General features: G+C 35.5%; 2 protein-coding genes across 7 annotated transcripts in view; both read left to right on the top strand.

Moving 5' to 3' along the window:
* Nucleotides 1-10,575, top strand: part of LOC148306915 (uncharacterized) — a 27,207-nt gene extending 16,632 nt beyond the window's left edge. For 2 of the 5 annotated variants that reach the window (XM_088264238.1, XM_088264239.1), the window contains exons 16-27: nt 83-182; nt 951-1,014; nt 1,394-1,477; nt 1,559-1,681; nt 1,838-1,894; nt 2,711-2,767; nt 2,879-2,935; nt 5,017-6,432; nt 7,172-7,228; nt 8,005-8,070; nt 8,625-8,656; nt 9,348-10,575. In XM_088264238.1, coding sequence (XP_088120364.1) covers nt 83-182; nt 951-1,014; nt 1,394-1,477; nt 1,559-1,681; nt 1,838-1,894; nt 2,711-2,767; nt 2,879-2,935; nt 5,017-6,432; nt 7,172-7,228; nt 8,005-8,070; nt 8,625-8,648 — 2,105 coding nt within the window. In that variant the 3' untranslated portion in view covers nt 8,649-8,656; nt 9,348-10,575. The remainder of the gene's footprint in view (nt 1-82; nt 183-950; nt 1,015-1,393; nt 1,478-1,558; nt 1,682-1,837; nt 1,895-2,710; nt 2,768-2,878; nt 2,936-5,016; nt 6,433-7,171; nt 7,229-8,004; nt 8,071-8,624; nt 8,657-9,347) is intronic. The other 3 variants (XM_088264240.1, XM_088264241.1, XM_088264242.1) reach the window with 3 other exon arrangements.
* A 3,749-nt stretch (nt 10,576-14,324) lies between these two features.
* LOC148306916 (uncharacterized) lies at nt 14,325-18,509 on the top strand. 2 transcript variants are annotated; one of them, XM_088264258.1, is made up of 4 exons: nt 14,325-14,501; nt 16,894-16,957; nt 17,076-17,288; nt 17,508-18,509. In XM_088264258.1, the coding sequence occupies exons 1-4, from the start codon at nt 14,441-14,443 to the stop codon at nt 17,905-17,907; spliced, it is 738 nt and encodes a 245-aa protein (XP_088120384.1). In that variant the 5' UTR covers nt 14,325-14,440; the 3' UTR covers nt 17,908-18,509. The 2 variants fall into 2 exon arrangements, with proteins under 2 accessions (XP_088120384.1, XP_088120386.1); XM_088264260.1 differs by having other exon boundaries at nt 14,326-14,501; nt 17,076-17,279.
* Nucleotides 18,510-19,257: the final 748 nt, after the last annotated feature.

A 19,257-nucleotide genomic window follows, 5' to 3' on the forward strand; every position in this document is an offset into this window, starting at 1 on the left:
AATTGTATTATAATGCCACTATTGGTGGAAAGATGTTATTGTATGTTAAATTCACGATTGCCTCTTTGCATGATTTTCACAGGTGGCGAGGGGAACGGTAATCCTGATCCCAACAGAGACCCGCACGCAAACAATCGTAACAAGGACCTCAATGCTGAAGAAATACGTAGGCTAACAGAGAGGTTTGTAATATCGGTTTTCTGTATTAATCTCAAAAAGATTCAGATTCTATTTCACGAATAATTTCCGCCTTTTCACAAATTGAGAGATACTCTCTTATTAGTAGACATGTTTATAATTGGAGGGTTCATTTTTAACTGACCTACTCTAGAATTGATCTGATATTCCCCATTTCGTAATGTTAATTATGCATTTGTCATTTGTAAAAATCCCCAAAACAAGCGTGACTTTCATAAACTACAAAATAAGTTATTTATCGTAAAAAAGTGCAGACGCTGCCTTCGGCGCTAGCAAGTACCTTTTGGCTTTACAAGGCTTGAATGTTTTGGCATCGATTTTATATTTTATATATGCCTTATATTTAGATAGTATATATACACTAAATGAGATGTAGGCAAGGGTTGGGTTGTTGTATTAAATCATAATTATTTATTCATTATATATAAATTGTATAAAATATCCTTATGTTATAGGTATCTCAACTTGAGATGAGGCATCTGTCAGTTTTGTGTAAAAGAAGATGTCTTTCCATCCCAGGACTTACTTACCAGGGATGCTCAGATTTCTATCTTCTTTTGTATAAAAACAAAATATATATATATATATATATATATATATATATATATATATATATATATATATATATATATATATATATATATATATATATATATAATATTGATATATCATCCATAGAGTGAATAATCCAGTATCTCAAAATATATTTGAAGAAAACTAAAAGCCATTTTAACAGATTGTTTTTTTTTTAGATGCATGGCAGTCGAGAGGAGAGACTTTCAGAACATGCTCTCCAATAAGGAATTGGACCATAAGGCAAGTAGTAGTCTACTTGAAATATAAATTATGTACTTTATAAAATTAGTTAACTTTGTTTTCACCACTTTTTTTTATTAATACAATTTAACCTACCGGTTTTGACAAGAACCTTGTCATCATCAGGGCTTATTTTAATTAAAAAACATTCAAATACTCTCACCAAAAACTTCCACACACTCCGTAAAAATCCTAAATGACAAGTTTCTTGTCAAAACCGGTAGTTTAAATTCTATTAATTAATAAAAAAAGTGGTGAAAACAAGGTTAATTACTTTATAAAGTTTATAAAATGTGCCACAGAGTATCTGCAGAAAACATTCAAGAAATAAATTATGTAGATTATTCAAACCCTTATGATATATTCATTTTTATTTTAGTGCAAAGCATTAGAGGCGACTGTAAACCATTTGATTAGAATGCTCAGCCAGTTCCAAGAAGAAGCCCTCAGAAGCGTATTATTGGTAACATATTTTATCACCTTTATGCATTATTACATGTTTGTGAAGTGTTAATGTTCCTTATCCACATGAATATTTTTAAAGCCAAACACAAGCACGATGGTCACAAATGGCCCGAGTACTTCCGCGGCTGCCCAGGTCCAAAATGCTGCCATGAATAATGCCAACCGACAGAGAGCCGTCGTGAATGGTGGAGTTATTCCAACTGTGAGTACAAGACATCTTTATTTTTACATAAACGGAGGTTTTCCAAATCTGAACTTAAGTCACCTGATTGGATACATTACATTTACTTGGTGATATTATTGCAATATACAAAGTTGGAAAGTGATGATGTATGTACTCATAATGATGTTATTCTAGGGACAAATCCGGACAGTCACTCTGGGATCTTTAATTGAAGAGTCAAACCGTGTACAGGTAACCAAAATCAAATATATTCTTAATACTCTTGAAGTGTTTAGACCAGTGGTTCCCAAAGTGGTCCTTATGGATCCCCGTGACCATTCGGGGAGTCCGTGAGAAATTAAAATTGATTTGAGGGTCCCTGAATAACGTCAGGAAATCTGCGTAAGGTTTTATATAAAATAAAAAAAATTGTGATGAACCAATCTAGAAACATTGCTCTTGAATCACTAGAACTTCACTAGAGACATCTATTAGTGAGATGAAAATGAGCTTTTTATTGAGCAGAAACACTTATATTAGTATGTGAGGTCCGAATCCTGGATTATAATCACATACATGATAAACGCCAGAAAATATCATTTTCATATTTTATTATTTTAGCTTATAATTTGACCAGTTAATTTATTTACATTTTGAGTGTGTCCAAATACTTTAAATAAATTATAAGCTAGTTTTAAAACAAATTTTGTGAACAGTAATAATCCCATCTTCCTCACTCTTCATATTAATTTTAATCTGGAGTAAGACGCCGAATGGGCAAAAATTGGAAAATAGGCATTTCGAAACATGTTTTGAGGAATATTTTCCAATTTCGGCACCAGAGAACATTTATTAAAACAATAGTTGGCGAGTGATGTACATTGATTTTGTTTGTATCAGGTATAAAGTCAGTAGTTTTTCAGCCAGGGTCCGTGATCAATTTTGACTATGAAAAGGGGTCCGTGGGCCAAAAAAGTTTGGGTACCACTGGTTTAGCCTTTTTTTTTCAAAATATTTTATATTGAAATAATACATTGACTGATAATACCACTAACCACTTAATGTTAGGAAATGCGGACTGTAACTCTGGGATCTTTAGTCGACCAGTCAACACGTCCTTCTCAGGTGACCAAAATTAATTGATTGTTAATACCCATAAAGTGTTTAGACCTTTGTTGAATGTTTTATATTGAAATAATACATTGACTGATAATACCACTAACCATTTAATGCTAGGAAATGCGGACAGTCACTCTGGGATCTTTAGTCGACCAGTCAACACGTCCTTCTCAGGTGACCAAAATCATATCTATTGTTAATACTCTGAAGTATTTTGACATTTGCTGAATGTTTTATATTGAAAGAACGCATTAACCGATAATAACACTAACCGCTTAATGCTTCAATTCTCTGTTATTCAAAATTTATAGTGGGCAAAGTGATTAAAAGTTTCTTAAAAACCATGAAATGGTAAAAGCGAGTCTTATCCTTAAGCATTCACCGCCTAATAAGGAGGTTTCTCTCGGTAAAAGTAGATATGCAGTTGTCTCTGAAGATGTCGTATTATGGGAATAGGGTAATTGGGAAGGAATTTACTTATAATGCTGTGTTAGTGGGGTATCAGTTATTATATACTAGGTGTATGCAGAAGTCTTTTCCGGTTTCACTAAGAGATGGCGCTACCGAACACTACGCGGTGTATGAATTTGACACTGTCAGTTTGTTCGTCTGACATTAACCTACAAATGCACATAAGTTGAGTCTGCCAAACAACAGCGTCTGTGTTGTATCGTTCAGTGATAATGTTGACGTTTATGCCTGAAAAAGAACATTTGCAAAAAGCACGCATTGCTTTTCTTATTTTATCAAAAGAAAAAGGTAGTGGAAAGTCTTCGTTTGCTGGTAGAAACATAAGGTAAACACACTCCATCAATTAGAACATGTGAAACGTCGTTTTGACAATTTAAACGTGGTGATTTCAATGTTAATGATAATGCGTGCTCTGGTAGACCACAATAGTGTGAAGACGAGCAATTGATGACCCAACTTGAACTCAAAAGGAATTGGCAAAAGCATTAAATGTGTCATGAGGAACAATCAGGAGACGTTTACAAGCAATGGGAAAGATCATTAAACTTGGTAAATGGGTCTCACATGATTTGAATGTACGGCAAATGGGAAATAAAAAATTCACTCGAAAAATATTGCTTCAATGTCATGAAAGAAAATCATTTCTGTACTGAATTGTGACGGGTGACAATAAATGTATAAAAAATAGGTGACAAAAAATGGATTGACTTTGGAACCTGAAGAGGCAAAAATTGTGGCTGTCACCTGGTGAAGCTGGCCCTTCAACACCAAGGCCAAATTGCTTCGGCAAAAAGACCATGCTTGTGTCTGGTGGAACCAGAGCGTTATTGTATACTATGAACTCTTGAAGCTTGGAGAAACCGTTGACGCACAACGCTATCACCAACAAATGATTAATTAAAATCACACATTGATTGAAATGGGCCAGAAGACATGGCTAAGTGATTTTGTTACACGACAATGCGCAAATCTCATACAGCAAAACCAGTGAAAGACACCTTGAAATCGCTTGGATGGAACATCCTTCCGCACCCGCTATCTTATTATCATCTCATCACATCAATGGGGCACGCGCTCGCAGTGTGTAGAAGCCATGCCTAGTATTTTGAATAAGTAAAAAATAAATTTCCCTTGAAAATTGCGTATATTCTTTACCATGAAAACTGGCAAAAAGTTATGCATACACCTGGTATACTTCTGAAATTTCTCAGCTGATGGCGCCACTATCATTCGTGCTTCCAAATTTATCAATTAAGAACCAGCACATGAAAGGAATATACCAACATTGCATATATACATGTATACATAATGGGTACAATGGTAAATAAAGTGATCACTTAAGCCAGGCCCTTGGTTGCTCAGACTTCATCTTTTATATAAGAATAATAGATGTCATCCGAAATTGAGACACCATTTGTTTTGATTAATTTGAAATGCTACTTTCTTGTAAGAATTGTACGATAAACATTTTTATAATAATAATAAATTTGGATAATTTATAAAGCGGTATTTTCGTAAAATACTACCAATAATGTTATTTATAAATACTTTTTATCATCCGCTTTATTTTTAATGCTATTGTTCTCAAATCAGCCATCTATTTAATCATTGGTGTTTCGATATAGGACACTTAAAAAAATCATGTGTATTTATTATCTTGCATTATTCCCAATAATGCTTTTCTGTACTGCATTGAAACTGCACTGTTAACATGGTCACTGATTAATAATTCACAGTCCAGGCTTTCGGGATCCAGTCTATAACTTCTTAATGTATTATTATAGGTCCATCATGTTAATCGGTTTCCTCGAGCCCAACCACAACCACAGCACCAAGCCGCGCAACAATATGGACAACACCTCCAACAGCACGTACAACAGCATAGTCAACAGCATACACAACAGATTGGTCCACAGCACATTCAACAGAACGGTCCCCAGCACGTTCCACAGAATGGGTCACAGCACGTACAACAGAACGGGCCACAGCACGTACGACAGAATAGTCCACAGCTCATACAACAGAACGGTCCTCAGCATATCCAACAGAACGGTCCGCAGCATGCTCAACAGAACGTTCAACAAAACGGACAACAGCACGGACAACTTGTTCAACCACTTGGACAACAACATCGTCTACTGAACGGTCAACAGAACGTTCAACAGAATGGTCAACAGAATGTTCAACAGAATGTTCAACAGCACGTTCAGCAGCACATACAGCAGCACGGACAGCAGCACGGACAGCAGCACGGACTGCAGCATGGACAGCAAGTTGTACAACAACACATACAACAACACGCCCAACAACACGGACCACATGGGCAACAACACAGCCAACAAGTACATGTACAACATGTACAGCAACATGGACAACATGTACAGCAACATGTACAGCAACATGGACAGCAACATGGACAGCAACATGGACAGCAACAGTTACAGCAACATGGACAACAGCATTTACAGCAACATGTCCAACAACATGTCCAACAACATGTACAGCAATATGGACAGCAACAGGCTCAACCTCAACCACAATTACAGGCTCCACAGCCACAACTACAGGCTCCACAGCCACAACCACAGGCTCCACAGCAACAACTGCAGGGTCAACTTCTGACCCAACCACAGGGTCAACATTTGATCCAACCACAGGCCCAGCACCTGGCCCAACCTCAGCCTCAACTCCTGGCCCAACCACAGGCCCATCATCTGGCCCCACCACAGGCCCAACCACAAGCCCATCTTCTGGCTCAACCGCAGGGTCAGCCTCAGGCCCATCTTATGGCCCAACCGCAGGCCCAAATTCTGGGGCAACCTCAGGCTCAACCACAGCCACAGCCACAACAGGCTCAGCCACTGTCACAACAGGCTCAGCCGCAGCCACAACAGGCTCATCCACAACCGGCTCAGCGAGAGCCCCAACATGCTCAACCACAGCCACAACAGGCTCAGCCACAGCCAGCACAGGCGCAACCACAGCCACAACGGTCTCAATTACAGGCTCAACCGCAGCCGCAACGCTCTCAATTACAGGCTCAACCACAGCCACAACAACAGGTGCAACAACTCCAGTTAGTACAGCCACCACATCTTGCACAACTGCAACTTCAACAACAACAACACCATCAACAACTGCTACTTCGACGACAACTACGACAACAATCACAAGGAACACTACAACTGCCACCAAGACAGGTAAAGGCAATTCTATTATATATTGGGTGTTTGAAGCAAAATTAGAATTGCATTCTTTTAAATATGTTTGGGACCTAGTCTCTCAAATCGCTTGCGTTAATTGTTTTTTATTTATTTTTGTGTAAGCTGGTAGTGGCCAATGCTATTAACACACTTAGGACATGAATGGTATTTCCATCCATTCGGTCGATTGATGCTAAAGGACAGGAAGGGTATTTTTACCTTCTGCGCCGGCCTCATTTCAGTCAGAAAAGAAGGAATTATTAAGTATATCGCTTCAAATTGAGCCGATTTTGAAGGAGATTCTATAAATTGAAATGAATAATTCAAATTGTGCTTTATTTTATTATTCCCTAAACATATTTTCACAGAATGTATATAAATCTTTTAAAGTATGTTAACACTGTATCATATTTGATTGATAGTTGTTCAGATACATTTTAGATGTCTCACAGATAAAAAGAAATTTAAGGTAATGGAATATGCAAAAAAATATTGTTATAAAAAAGTGCATTCCAAAAAACAAATGCATTTTCGAGTAAAATTTAAGAACTATGCATTTTTATAATTTTTTTTTTCGAGAATATGTCAAAAGCTCTTAAATTCTAATATCCTCGCACACAATATTTAACTGGGAAAATAGATTACATTTGATCATTGCATAACTTTGAGACATATACATACTCGGATGCTTTGATATTACTGATTACAAATTGCCACTTCATTGTACCATTTACAGGTTAACAACGGGCCGCGAGTCCCGGGAGCATATCAATATGCTCAAGCCGGAAATCAGGTATGAATTTCTAATAACATTAAGTCCGCTCAATTGCATAGCATAGTGGTCTGGCATAACAGTTAGGAGACTCGAGAAATGCTAACCAGGCGGTACCTAATGCAAACGATCATGGTGAAGGCAAGATGAGACTCAGTTTGAGTCATGAGAATTTGTTTGGTTGAGTTTACGTTTGCTAAGAGATGATTAGAGAGGAGTGAGGTGAAGTTCAGAGATGTAGTGGGGTTCGATTGAAACGATAAACAGACTATTAATTTTATGTAATTTTGAGACCTATAGCAGAATCAAAAACTGTAAATATTTTGATTTCACCCGCAAATCATATGCATATTAGTTATTATAGATTCCATCTTAGGTGTTACTATTTACATAAGCATACAAATATAGTCATAAAATATTGAAGACTGTTCAGGTTATGACATTTTATTCCTATACAATGGGTTATGTTCTTAGTGTAATATCACGTAAAACAGGATTAAAAGCAAAATTAAATCTTTAACTCGAGTATCAGTTTCTAATTGTATTTAGTTTATTCTCCTTTCACCTAGCTTTCTGATTGGTTGGTAAAATTTGTCCAAAGAAGCGCATACACCACAGTTCAGTATAGATTTTTTTTTATCTTAGATTCCCCATTTTATTTTTAAACATAACAAAGTACTTAAACTGTTCCTTGTTTCCAATATTTTTTAGTCCAAAACAATTATTATTTTAAAAATCTTTTCTTGCAATATATTTCAACGTAACACCTCATTCAAGTGTGGGATTTTTTCTTATAGGTACGAATGCCACAACCACCGAATCCGCCTCGATTGCCAAATGTGCCATTCCAGATGCTCACGCAGGTACGTTTTATTAATAATGTTATTGCATCAGTATTGTGTTGATGATATTAGAAATACTTAGATTGTCAGCGGTCTTTGTAGGAACGGGAGGGAGGCTTTTAAAGAAAAAACGTTTTTGTCATGTCTATACCAAGGCCAGGACGCTAGGACGCCGACTACGAGTTAAATCGTAATGTGTTTATTTGCCATATTTGTGCAGCTACAATATAAAAGTCCTAATATATCAGTGCTAATATGGATAGATGGCGCATGGGAAGAGAACAAAAAATCAATGCTGGCCTTACATGAATATGTATAAAGTTCTCCCAGTTTGTGCTATTTGCATCGGTAATAAGCCGCTCGATATTGATGTTAGAACATTTCCCTTAGGTCACCATTTTCTGTTTTCTCACAGGAAGTACAGATAGGATAAGAATGTTAGATCATCATGTGAAAAGCCACTAGTTGTAAGTTGGTTGTGGGAATTGGCCGTAGATCCAAAAGTGATCTTTTATTTTGTACAATATAGAAATTAAATATAATCCATTAAGTAACCAGGCTTTTGTTTGTTTCAGATCAATCCGAATGCAAAAAAATAGATGAAATTGTGAGTATCTATGTAATAATAAATATCCTTTCTTTTAAATTACATCCACCTAAATCTGCATTTGTCATGTTTTTGGTAGAAGTTGGTAGCTAACATTTTACCAGTTACGACATTATTGTATTGTCAATTTCAAATTAGAATTTCGACATCTTAACATAGACGAAGAAGAATAAATACCCAACTCAACATCTTGAGATGTCAAAATGGAAAAATTATTCCTTATTGGGGAAACCCAGATCTGTGAACAAAGATTTGAACGCACCCAAGATGTTGTGAATTCAAATTTTTGTTAAAATATGGCTAAAAAGCAAACATTTCAAAATGCAAATTTTACAGGGTGAGGCAAACTGTTTGTTTTTATAGTTTACATAATTAACTGGCTAACCATTACACCATAACTTGGACCTTAAGCTACCGTGCGGGAGGTCCCAGGTTCGATCCCAGGGGGAGGGTGAATATAAATATTAGTGATTGTACACTCAAATATTACCCTGGACTGGTCCATGAAGCGCAGGATTGATCTCATTGCCTTGTGTAAATAACGATCAAGATAACACTGCATAATACGATGCAGTGCCCCATGCACCATCGGGTGTGGATAAGGGTTAGAAGAAAAAGACTTAACTGGCTTCTAAAAGAGTGCTCAGTATTGTTACTTTATTGAAACGTTTATGAGTATGTTTGTTTGCAGGTTTTCCCGCCCAGCAGCTATTGAACAAATGCAGCGTAATGCGGAAATCTTACGACGGATTTGTTTACTTTATATCATTTTGTTTTATTTTATTCGATTTGTTTACTTAATTTCGTTTTATTTTATTATTATTGATTCTCTAAACTCGTGTTTAGTAATTACAGCTAATCTCGAATCTTTCAAGTGAATATCTTCTGGTCCATATTTTTAATTTTTGTATTTTTTTTATCATTCATTATTGCGTTTGATGATAATGAACCAAGTCAAGTTTACCTTGATGAGTTTGCAAGCTTATTGAGTTTCTCAATAGCGAACTCACATAAATATTCTGAATTAAATTTAAATAACTTAATCATAGGCTTTGAAATACATAATCATATGTTTATATATACTTGAAATGGTATATATATAACAATGATATGTATAATTAAATAAATATTCATACTCAAGTACTATAATATGTTTAGTTAAGTTCTGTTGGAATCTATTTGATCCAGTTCTGTTAGGAATTGTTAAGATTTCAATTGAAATATTTCCTTTTTTAATTTTTTTTATTAATTTTTTATTCCTGAGTTTTGTATTCCTGATAGTTGATAGAAATACATTTTTTTTTATTCCTGAGTTTTGTATTCCTGATAGTTGATAAAAATACATATTTTTTATTAATTTTTTATTCCTGAGTTTTGTATTCCTGATTATTGATAGAAATACTGTTTTAAAAATCCAGGTTGTTGCATCTCAAATGATAATTCATGTTGGAATTAAAAGACCATTATGAATGATGCCAAGGAACCTTGAACTGCTCGAGTTCATATCAACAATTAGGAGATTCTCTAAACTCACGTTTGGTAATTACATCTAATCTCTAGTCTGTTGAAGTAAATATTATATTTTCTATTTTTTCATTTATAAAATGATTATTACGTTATGATGATAATGAATCGAACCATGTTTACTGTGATGGGTTTACAGAGCTTATTGAGATTTCTCAAGTAAACTTATATAAATATTAAATATTACCATATTTTACCCAACTTAATCTTAGGCTTTGATATGCATAATCATATGTTTATATATACTTGAAATGGTATATATATAACAATGATATGTATAATTAAATAAATATTCATACTCAAGTACTATAATATGTTTAATCCTTGAAATCTGTTTGATCCAGTTCTGTTAGGAATTGTTAAGATTTCAAATAAAAATATTTTATCTTGGTGTATTTATTTATTTTTATTCATTATGTGATCCTAAAACCTCCAGAAATTATTATTAACACTAAGGTGTTTGCTCAGATGTAAACCCCATATAAATGTATGAGATATACGCTTGTGACCTCACACATCGGCAATTTGGTCCCAAAATTCATCTGTGATAAACAAAGGCAAAACCATCTACATTTTCAGAGTTTTCTGGAAAATGGAGTTCCACAAAAGCTCTGATTGTTTTGTGGAGTGTCGGTGTCTGACAAGTCCATATCATCAACATCCCTGTCAGAATCATCTTCAGAATCACTCAAAACCATTAGCATAACCCGAGGACCTCTTCTCGAGCTTCTCTTATTATTTCAGAACCACTATTCACTTCACTGTCACTTCTCTCAATATCACTAGGATCTTCTGAAAAAATATCCAAACAAATTCGGTCGGACCATAAGAAATATCAAAATATCCAGGTAGAATTTCGTAGTCATCAAATTTTTTAAATGAGATACCAACGTTCATGAAATCAACTCAGATATAACACGAACCTTTTTGAGTAGCGTGAATTTATTTTCGAATGGACAAATATCTTAGATGTCATCGAGTTTGACTACTTGCACAAATGTGGGACCGGTCCTTAGCGGTCAGTTCAAATTTCTGCGCAAAAGCTGGATAGGTCATTAAAGGGTCATAGAAATTCAGGTTTTTACACCACAAATGTCAGTTTACTTGAAATGATATTTTTTTTTGTATTTCATGGACCGTTGTGAATAATACTAAGGATCAAATGGTTTATCATTAGGAATATTGAAATAAAGCATACAATGAAAGGGATTACAATACAAGGCTCTTCTACCAGGAAATTCCGTTTTCAAAGAGACAACTGCTTTAGCATAATTGAGTGAATTCACTTCACTGCAAAACTAGTGGTTGTGAGTTGATATTTCTTGAAAAGAAAAATGTCCATGAAATATTAGTATAGGTATTTATTTGTATAAAATTTCTTTATTATATGGGAGGATTCTTGGATTACTCAACTATTCCATTAATTCAGTCTAGTAAAAATATTTTTTAGATTCAATTAAGTTTACTTAGAAATCATGGATAGCATTAAACAATATATGTATACACACATTTTATTCTGGGTGAAACAGATTCTGCAACAACTCCCTTTTATGTACTTCTGAGTGGTTTTGATTGTCTTCAGGAAGTAAATACCTCCACTCAACGCAGCAGGATATCATAATAAATGTGATCAACATATTGCAGTCAATGTAACAGACCTCGGACTCTCAGATCACAAACTAGTACATAGCAAACCAACTCCTATCTACAGATCCTTCACATCAAGGTCATGAAGGAAACTGTAGATTTTAATCAATTTAAAACCGACATTACCAACTCCCTAATTGGTCTGGACACTGATCGTTCAAAAAATTTTGAACATCTGGGTGATTTTTACAATGATGTACTTTTCAGCTTGATAGACAAACATGTGACTTTTACCATGAAAACCATTCGTAAAGGGAAATAAGATGCATAGTTTGATGCACGACTGAAAAAACAAGAACTGTAACGTTTCAAATGTAAATATAGAACGCTATTGGTTTCAGATCGATTAAAACTATTACAAACTGCATTTCGATTTTTCGTTCAATTAAAACAATCAGCATATTGGTGTTTGAAGATTGGAGAAAAAAGGTCTTCGAAACTCCTGTGGCAAAGTCTAATTTGTCCGCGGAGATTGCATACTAAATATAACTAAATTGGCTACTGCTTCCAAATTTGCTGTTTTAACAACAACAAAAAATGAGATCAAGAATCAATTTCATTTGTAAAAATATCACAATATATTATAATGTCTTGCATTTTTTATTTTATTTGACAACAATAAGCGAAGTAACAAAACTTATTCATGCTTTGTCCAGTAAACAGTGTTTATTGGACCCACTACCAACATGGCTTTTTAAAGAATGTGTCAGCAAAATTGCTCCATTTATAAGAGTACTAATCGACATATCTTTTGAGAAAAGCATTATTCCAAAAGCCTTTGAAAAAGCTAGTGTTACATCTCTTACGAAAAATTCTCAGCGGGACTCGGAGGACCTTTCAAGCTATGTACTACCTGATTTCCAACCTTCCTGTGATATTAAAAATGCTTAGGAAAATTGTTGCCCATAAACTGACAACATATGTTGAAAAAAAATGTTTTCAGAAATGCAATCAGCATATAGGCGATACTGAAGCAATCAGCACATAGGTGGATGCTGGTGACCTTGTTTTAATTTTCTTTTTGCTGCTTTCGACCTGGGTGACCACAATATTCTCTTGGGATGCTTGAGGAAGACTTACGGCATTTATGATAGGGCACAAACATGATTTTGCTCATACCTTCGAGAAAGTGAATATTCAGTCACAATTCAAAATTTTAAATCCTCCAATCATTCCGTCTGCAGGTGTAACGTAAGGTTCAGTCCTAGGTACTTTTCCTGAATGTTAAGTGTTTGCACAACTAACATTTACATTTTTATTTTCAAACACAGATAAAGGCATGCACATTCAAATGCAATGTTGTATCAAAATTTCAAAGCAATCGGTGAATAACTTGAGAAGATTTAAGAATTTGAACAACATAACATACCTTTTTCATAGATATTTTAAAGGGACTTTTCATCCCTTATATGGATATGTTGATTGGGAAATACAAAAACTGTAATTATTGCTGAATATTTATTTTGTTTATAAAACACTGGGAAAATACAAATGATTTCATTGATTGATTCCGCTGTCACTTTGTGGTAATATCTACCCATTTTGAATTTAAGTTTTACTTGGTAAATACCACTACTTCTTAAAATATATTGTGACACGTGTTTCGATGCATTCCGCATCATTTTAAAACACCGTATGTGAAGCTAAGTCTAAATTTTGAGGGTAGTGTACTTGGAACCTTGAAGGATGATGAGGGGTAGGAGCTGTTTCTTATTTTTATTTTATTTATTTATTTTCTATCAGTGGGAACAAAAACAACATGGGGAAGCTTTAGTCATTGTCATATTGTTAACTATGGGTTAATTATTTTTATTTTTATGAATTATACATTATAGGTAAAAATAAAAATGTTTTTTTTATTTTTAGGACAGAATCCACTTAAGAATGGAGTAGAATAAAATATGGATATACAAAAATATTAATAATAGCTTACATTAAAGATAACAAAATTACAGTTATGGTGATATAAGTTTTTTTATATGTGCAATTATAATTTTTAAACAAAAATTTGGAGGGAAACTGTAAATTACGTAAAGCAGTAAAACAATATGCAACCCCGATTCTCACTCTTCTTCGATTTGCAATCGCGCTGTCGTACAAGATTGGCCAGAACCTAATTTTATTAGACCATAAAGTTAAATATAAAAGGAATATCTGAATACAGGTTTTATCTCAATTAAAGTAATCACTCAAATAATTTATATTTGAATACCAACAATAGATCTGTGCACCAGAAAATTACAGATTAGCACTATTACCGATATTATTTTTAAATCATGCTCTTTCAAAAGGGAATGTCTGGCCTTGTAAAAGAATTACCATAAAATATAATATTTTTGAGTATGCTATAGTCGTTGAAATAAAGTTCAACTTATCAAATAGAAATTCTTTCAATATAAATAAAAGATTCCCATGATTAGTAGAAGTAAGTACCAAAAGAAAAAGCAAATTTAATGGCAACACTGCAAAAATATAACGGATGTGACGCAATGAAACAATAGCGTGCCTGTTCCACACATCGTCACGTCAAAGGACTGAAGAGAAGTCAACAGCTCGGAGAGGTAGAGGAGTGAAATAACATCTGTACCACCGTCATCCGTCGCCATTTACACCATGGCAGAACCCGATAAGACTCCCCAACAACCCAAGCCCGCAGCGGCCAAGACTATCATCGGTAAGTATACTAGTGTTCATTATCGAATAAAGCCGGTCTTTCGATGCAGGGAACGCCATTTTATATCGTACTTTCGTTCGCACGTGGTTCTTAATATATGATTTTATGTATATTTTTGTTTATGCCGCGCAGTAATAACAAATCCAATCATGTTGTATATTTTGCACAATATTTTAAAATTGCGCTTTCTGTTCCGAAGGTGAAGGGGCTCGGCTTTAGTTTTATTGATTTTCCTGTCGTGTGACTTGCGCACATGAAAAGATGCGAGTCCTGTACTCCCCTACAGGATTGATGGATAATATGATATTGCATTTTCCCATATTATTACATGTTGCGACCCACTATTTCCTTCTCCAGCCTAGTTAATGACCGGAAGCGCTATTTGGCGCGTATAATTTTTCGCCAGCGATCCCTAAAAATGTATTATGGCATACTTATAATGTATTTTTAGTTTTTAAGGAATTCTTTGTCATGTGTTTGCGTCTACCTCTTATTGATTTTTTTCATTTAATCGTAAGTTTTATCTCGCAATAATATAACACTTAAACGACAACGAAATGTAAACATTCAATTGATATTCCTTACATTTCGTTAGTTATCAAGGCTAAAAATAAACGCCCCTGGAATAACAATTGTCCCGTTATTGATTTTTTAATACAAGTGGAGTGGACTTCTACCAGTGGGAGGGTTTCGGATGTAACATTAAAATTTTCTACGAGTATTTTTTCTTCCCAGAACCTATTAGTTTCTATCCAAATATAAAACTTTAGTTGTGTTAATATTTAAGCCAAACTAGTCACTTTTAACTGTGTCAAAGCGGGGATTCTAAACGGAAGTTATTGATGAAACTACGCAGTGTAGATAACTTTATTAATGTTTTTTTCTCTTATATTAACTAAATTATAATGATATGCTGTGCAAATATATTTTACTTAATCTATAATGCTATGCAAATCTTTAAAGTGCCTGCGCCCCAACTTTTTCTTCTTCCAATATTAAAATTGCCAAACAACAAAGCAGAGCCTATAGCGTTCAGAATTGTGTAGAACAATATTAGTCTAATAATAATAATAAATAAAAACCCTTATCCGCACCCCAATGGTGCATAGGGCACTGTCATATAAACGCAGTGTTATCTTGATCGTTTACACATGAAGGAAGGGTGATCAGCCCTCCGCTTCAGGTACCAGTCCATGGTAATATTGAATAAATATTACAGTGAAAAAATCACTTATATTTATTTTACCCCCCTTGGGAATCGAACCCGGGACCTCCAGAACGGTAGCCGAGCGTGCTGACCATTACACTACGGAGGCGGACGAAAAGGAAATTAAATTAAGTGGATAAACTTTCCTATTATTAGTCTAATAGGAAAGTTTATCCACTTATTGTCTTCTCGATGGGGTGAACTTTGGTTGTTTACTACATTGTGTTGCAATCAGGACAAAAGGTCAAGTTATTATAAATTTTCCGAGAGATATTTATTGACTTATTCAACAAGTATTTGATAAAAAGCATATAAACATTGTTTTGCATAGATATGCGATTTCAGAAGAAAGTCTTTATCTTAATGTTTATGTCCCAGATTTATTATTGTTTCAGTATGACTACTCTTATCACTTATAATTACGTTCAGATAAAATGTTTGATTTATATTTGAAAATGTGGTCCATAAATCATAGCAAATTAATTTTAATATTGTTGCAATCGTAGGGAGTTTTCAAATAGGCTATGCAAATAATTGTAGTTTGTTGCCATAAAGATAGTTGTGAAATTATATTATCAATTTGTATAACCTCGTGTGAACTTCTTATCTGTGTTGCTAAAATAAGAGCGGCATAATTAGCAGGGGATTTTAAGTTGGAAAACAACATGTCACAGAACACGTGCGAACACGGATGGATAGGGAATATTTGCATGTGAGAATTCACCGTGGGTTTGAGGAATATACCCGTTGCACTGGACACTAGAATCCCTAAAACCATTGCAAACCTCTTGCTTCTTTACTCGTGTATCGATGCATGTACATAATCAAAAGGTACATGGTGATGAATCGAATTTACAAGTTTAAATTACCATCAAAATGGATTTTAATAAATATCATTATTGATAATTTATATTATACCATCTTCATAATTTGCAAGGGTCTCAAACGCTTTGAATTTGAAACAAAATCTTCCAAGTTATTATACTACTCAGAATTTGGGTATTTTTAATTGCAATATTTTTTTTGCCCTTGTTATTTGCAACAATTGGGAAATGATTTTGCTTAAAATTTACAAGCTTTTACTGTATGAATTTATAAGAAAGTCCAAGCTTTATTTGAATTTATATTTCTCTGCTGTAGTTTAAAAAGTATTCCTTTGTTTATGTATCAACATTTTGTTTTCAGCTGAAAAGGTGCCGGGAATCGTTAAATGGTTCAACGTGAAAAGTGGATATGGGTTCATTAACAGGTAAACACTTATTTTTCATATAGATGTAGCAATTCCTTTTGTTACAAAAGAAAATACACATATTGCAACACATCATGTTGGGGAGGTGTGTATAGATGATCGTGTGGATTGATTTCAGGAACGATACGAAGGAGGATGTGTTTGTACACCAGACGGCCATAGCCAAGAACAACCCACGTAAGCTTGTTCGCTCCGTGGGAGATGGAGAGGCTGTGGAGTTTGCGGTGGTGGAGGGAGACAAGGGCTTCGAGGCTGCTTCAGTCACCGGCCCCGGGGGAGCCCCTGTCAAGGGGTCGCCTTACGCCGCCGAGAAACGCCGAGGGTACAGGCAGTATGTTCTATCCCTAGTTGACGTGAAAGGGACGCCTGTCTGTCCGTGTGACTGAAATGTGACCTTCTTGTAGTCATATTGATAGAGTTGACCGTATAACCGAGTAAATTCTCTCTCTCTCTACCGAGTACACTCTAGTGTGGTGAAGTGTAATGCAACCCTTGATTCATTAGATCAGAGGTGTCTGTACATGTAGGGTAAAATGATGTTTGGTAACAGGTTCTATCAGCGCCAGCCGGGTGGGGGGCGCGGGGGTGAGGGTGGCGGAGGACGCGGGCGCGGACGCGGGCGCGGAGGCCCGGCAGGAGGCGCGCCGGGCGGCTCGGGCGAGGGCCGCGAGGAGGGCGTGCAGCCGCAGCGGCGCTTCTTCCGCAGCAGCGTGCGCGGCGGGCGGCGCGGTGGCGGGCGCGGCGGCGGCGCGGGGGCTGGCGCCGGCGCGGGCGAGCCGGGCGCAGAGGGCGCGGTGGGCGCGGCTCCGGCCGGCCGCGGAGGCTACGTGCGCCGCCCGCGCCAACCGCGCGGAGGCAAGGCGCCCGCCACGGGCGGTGCTCCTGCCGACGGAGAGAAGAACTGGGAGGGCAAGGAGGTTGCCAACACTACCACCGAGAGCCAGGCCTAGGGTGCCTCCTACTATCCGGATCATGGAATCTCCAAATTTTTGTCGAGTTTAGGAGACCAAAATTTTTGAATGCTTGACTCCAAATTTTTTACTGTATAATTTTATATGCGTAACAAACTCGCTTTTATTTTAACTAATATTCCAGAGATCTTCCTGGTTACCAGGGTTTTTTTTATAATGTTTTTTTTTACACTACTTTTTTTTTTTTTAAACTTTATTACTGTTTTCAATTACAAATTCCAAACAATTTGAATCAATGAAATCACGTCGATGAAATTATTTTTCATCGCGTTACAATCAGAGCTTTTTACAATTCAATAAATCATCTTTCAAGGTGTACAAAAAGTTTACAATTCGTGGATATAAAATATCTTAGTCAAAATTAGATGACGTACCAAATGGTAAATGACAAATGCATAAATATTATTTCAACTTATTTATTATATTAAATAATATTAAAAGTAATTTGGATGACTTAGAGAAAAATGTTAATTGTTCTAAATACATACCTGGTTATGTGACCACATAATTATTTCACCTTTAAAATGTTTATTTAAGAAACAATGTATGGTGATCAAATAAACAAACAAAAAAATGTATAACCTGTTTTATTCCTATCCCAGTTACACTCGACTCTTTACATGTATTTGTTTAAAATTACACCGTCCTAAATTACACAGGACCAGGCCTGAGGAAAGTAGTGATGAGGAGAAACGAAGTCCAATAATGCTGTATTCAATCTGAATGCCCACAACTGCCTAGTGAAATCCAACGTTATTTTATTACAATCACAAAGTAAAACAAGCTCCACAAATTCAACATGATTCGTGAACCAAGAAAATTAATCATTTCAGATGAAACCTCAATTTAAAACAAATAAAATGTGTGAGACTTGAAACATAAAATCAACCATTTCTAGAACTAGAAGTTTTAGAAACATTTGATTTTATGCTTTGCTCACTTTGCATTTTTGATAATTTTATTATTTCAGGATTAGAAAATGATTATGCGGAATGTAATTGAAGAAAATTTTCTTAATTGAAATATTTTTATTGATCAATTTCAATTCATACTCTAATAAGTAGGCTTACCATATGTCCTGGTTTGACCGGGATTGTCCCGGTTTCAGACACGGGTCCCGGTGTCCCGGTCGGTTTTTGTCCTGGTTTGCGCAAGCACTGTCTATTTATCTATTCAGACAGTGCATTTCTTACATAGAATTATGGGAAAACAGTTTCAGAAGTGCCGAAATTTTTATATGGATTGGACTACATCATGAAAAGAAATAGAGAGATCTGCAGAAGCTATAAACGAAATACACTAATCAGGTGAACGACAGCAAATTAATAC

This window comes from Brachycentrus maculatus, unplaced genomic scaffold, assembly GCF_059751285.1.
Source record: "Brachycentrus maculatus isolate JH-2025_06_01 unplaced genomic scaffold, ASM5975128v1 h1tg000221l, whole genome shotgun sequence".
In the NCBI taxonomy this organism is placed as follows: domain Eukaryota; kingdom Metazoa; phylum Arthropoda; class Insecta; order Trichoptera; family Brachycentridae; genus Brachycentrus; species Brachycentrus maculatus.

Excerpts from the sequence above, each read along its gene's own strand:
- LOC148306916 (XM_088264258.1), top strand. The coding sequence starts at position 14,441 with ATGGCAGAACCCGATAAGACTCCCCAACAACCCAAGCCCGCAGCGGCC. Across the intron at positions 14,502-16,893 it reads AGCGGCCAAGACTATCATCG|CTGAAAAGGTGCCGGGAATC; the intron begins GTAAGTATACTA and ends TTTTGTTTTCAG. Across the intron at positions 17,289-17,507 it reads AAACGCCGAGGGTACAGGCA|GTTCTATCAGCGCCAGCCGG; the intron begins GTATGTTCTATC and ends GTTTGGTAACAG.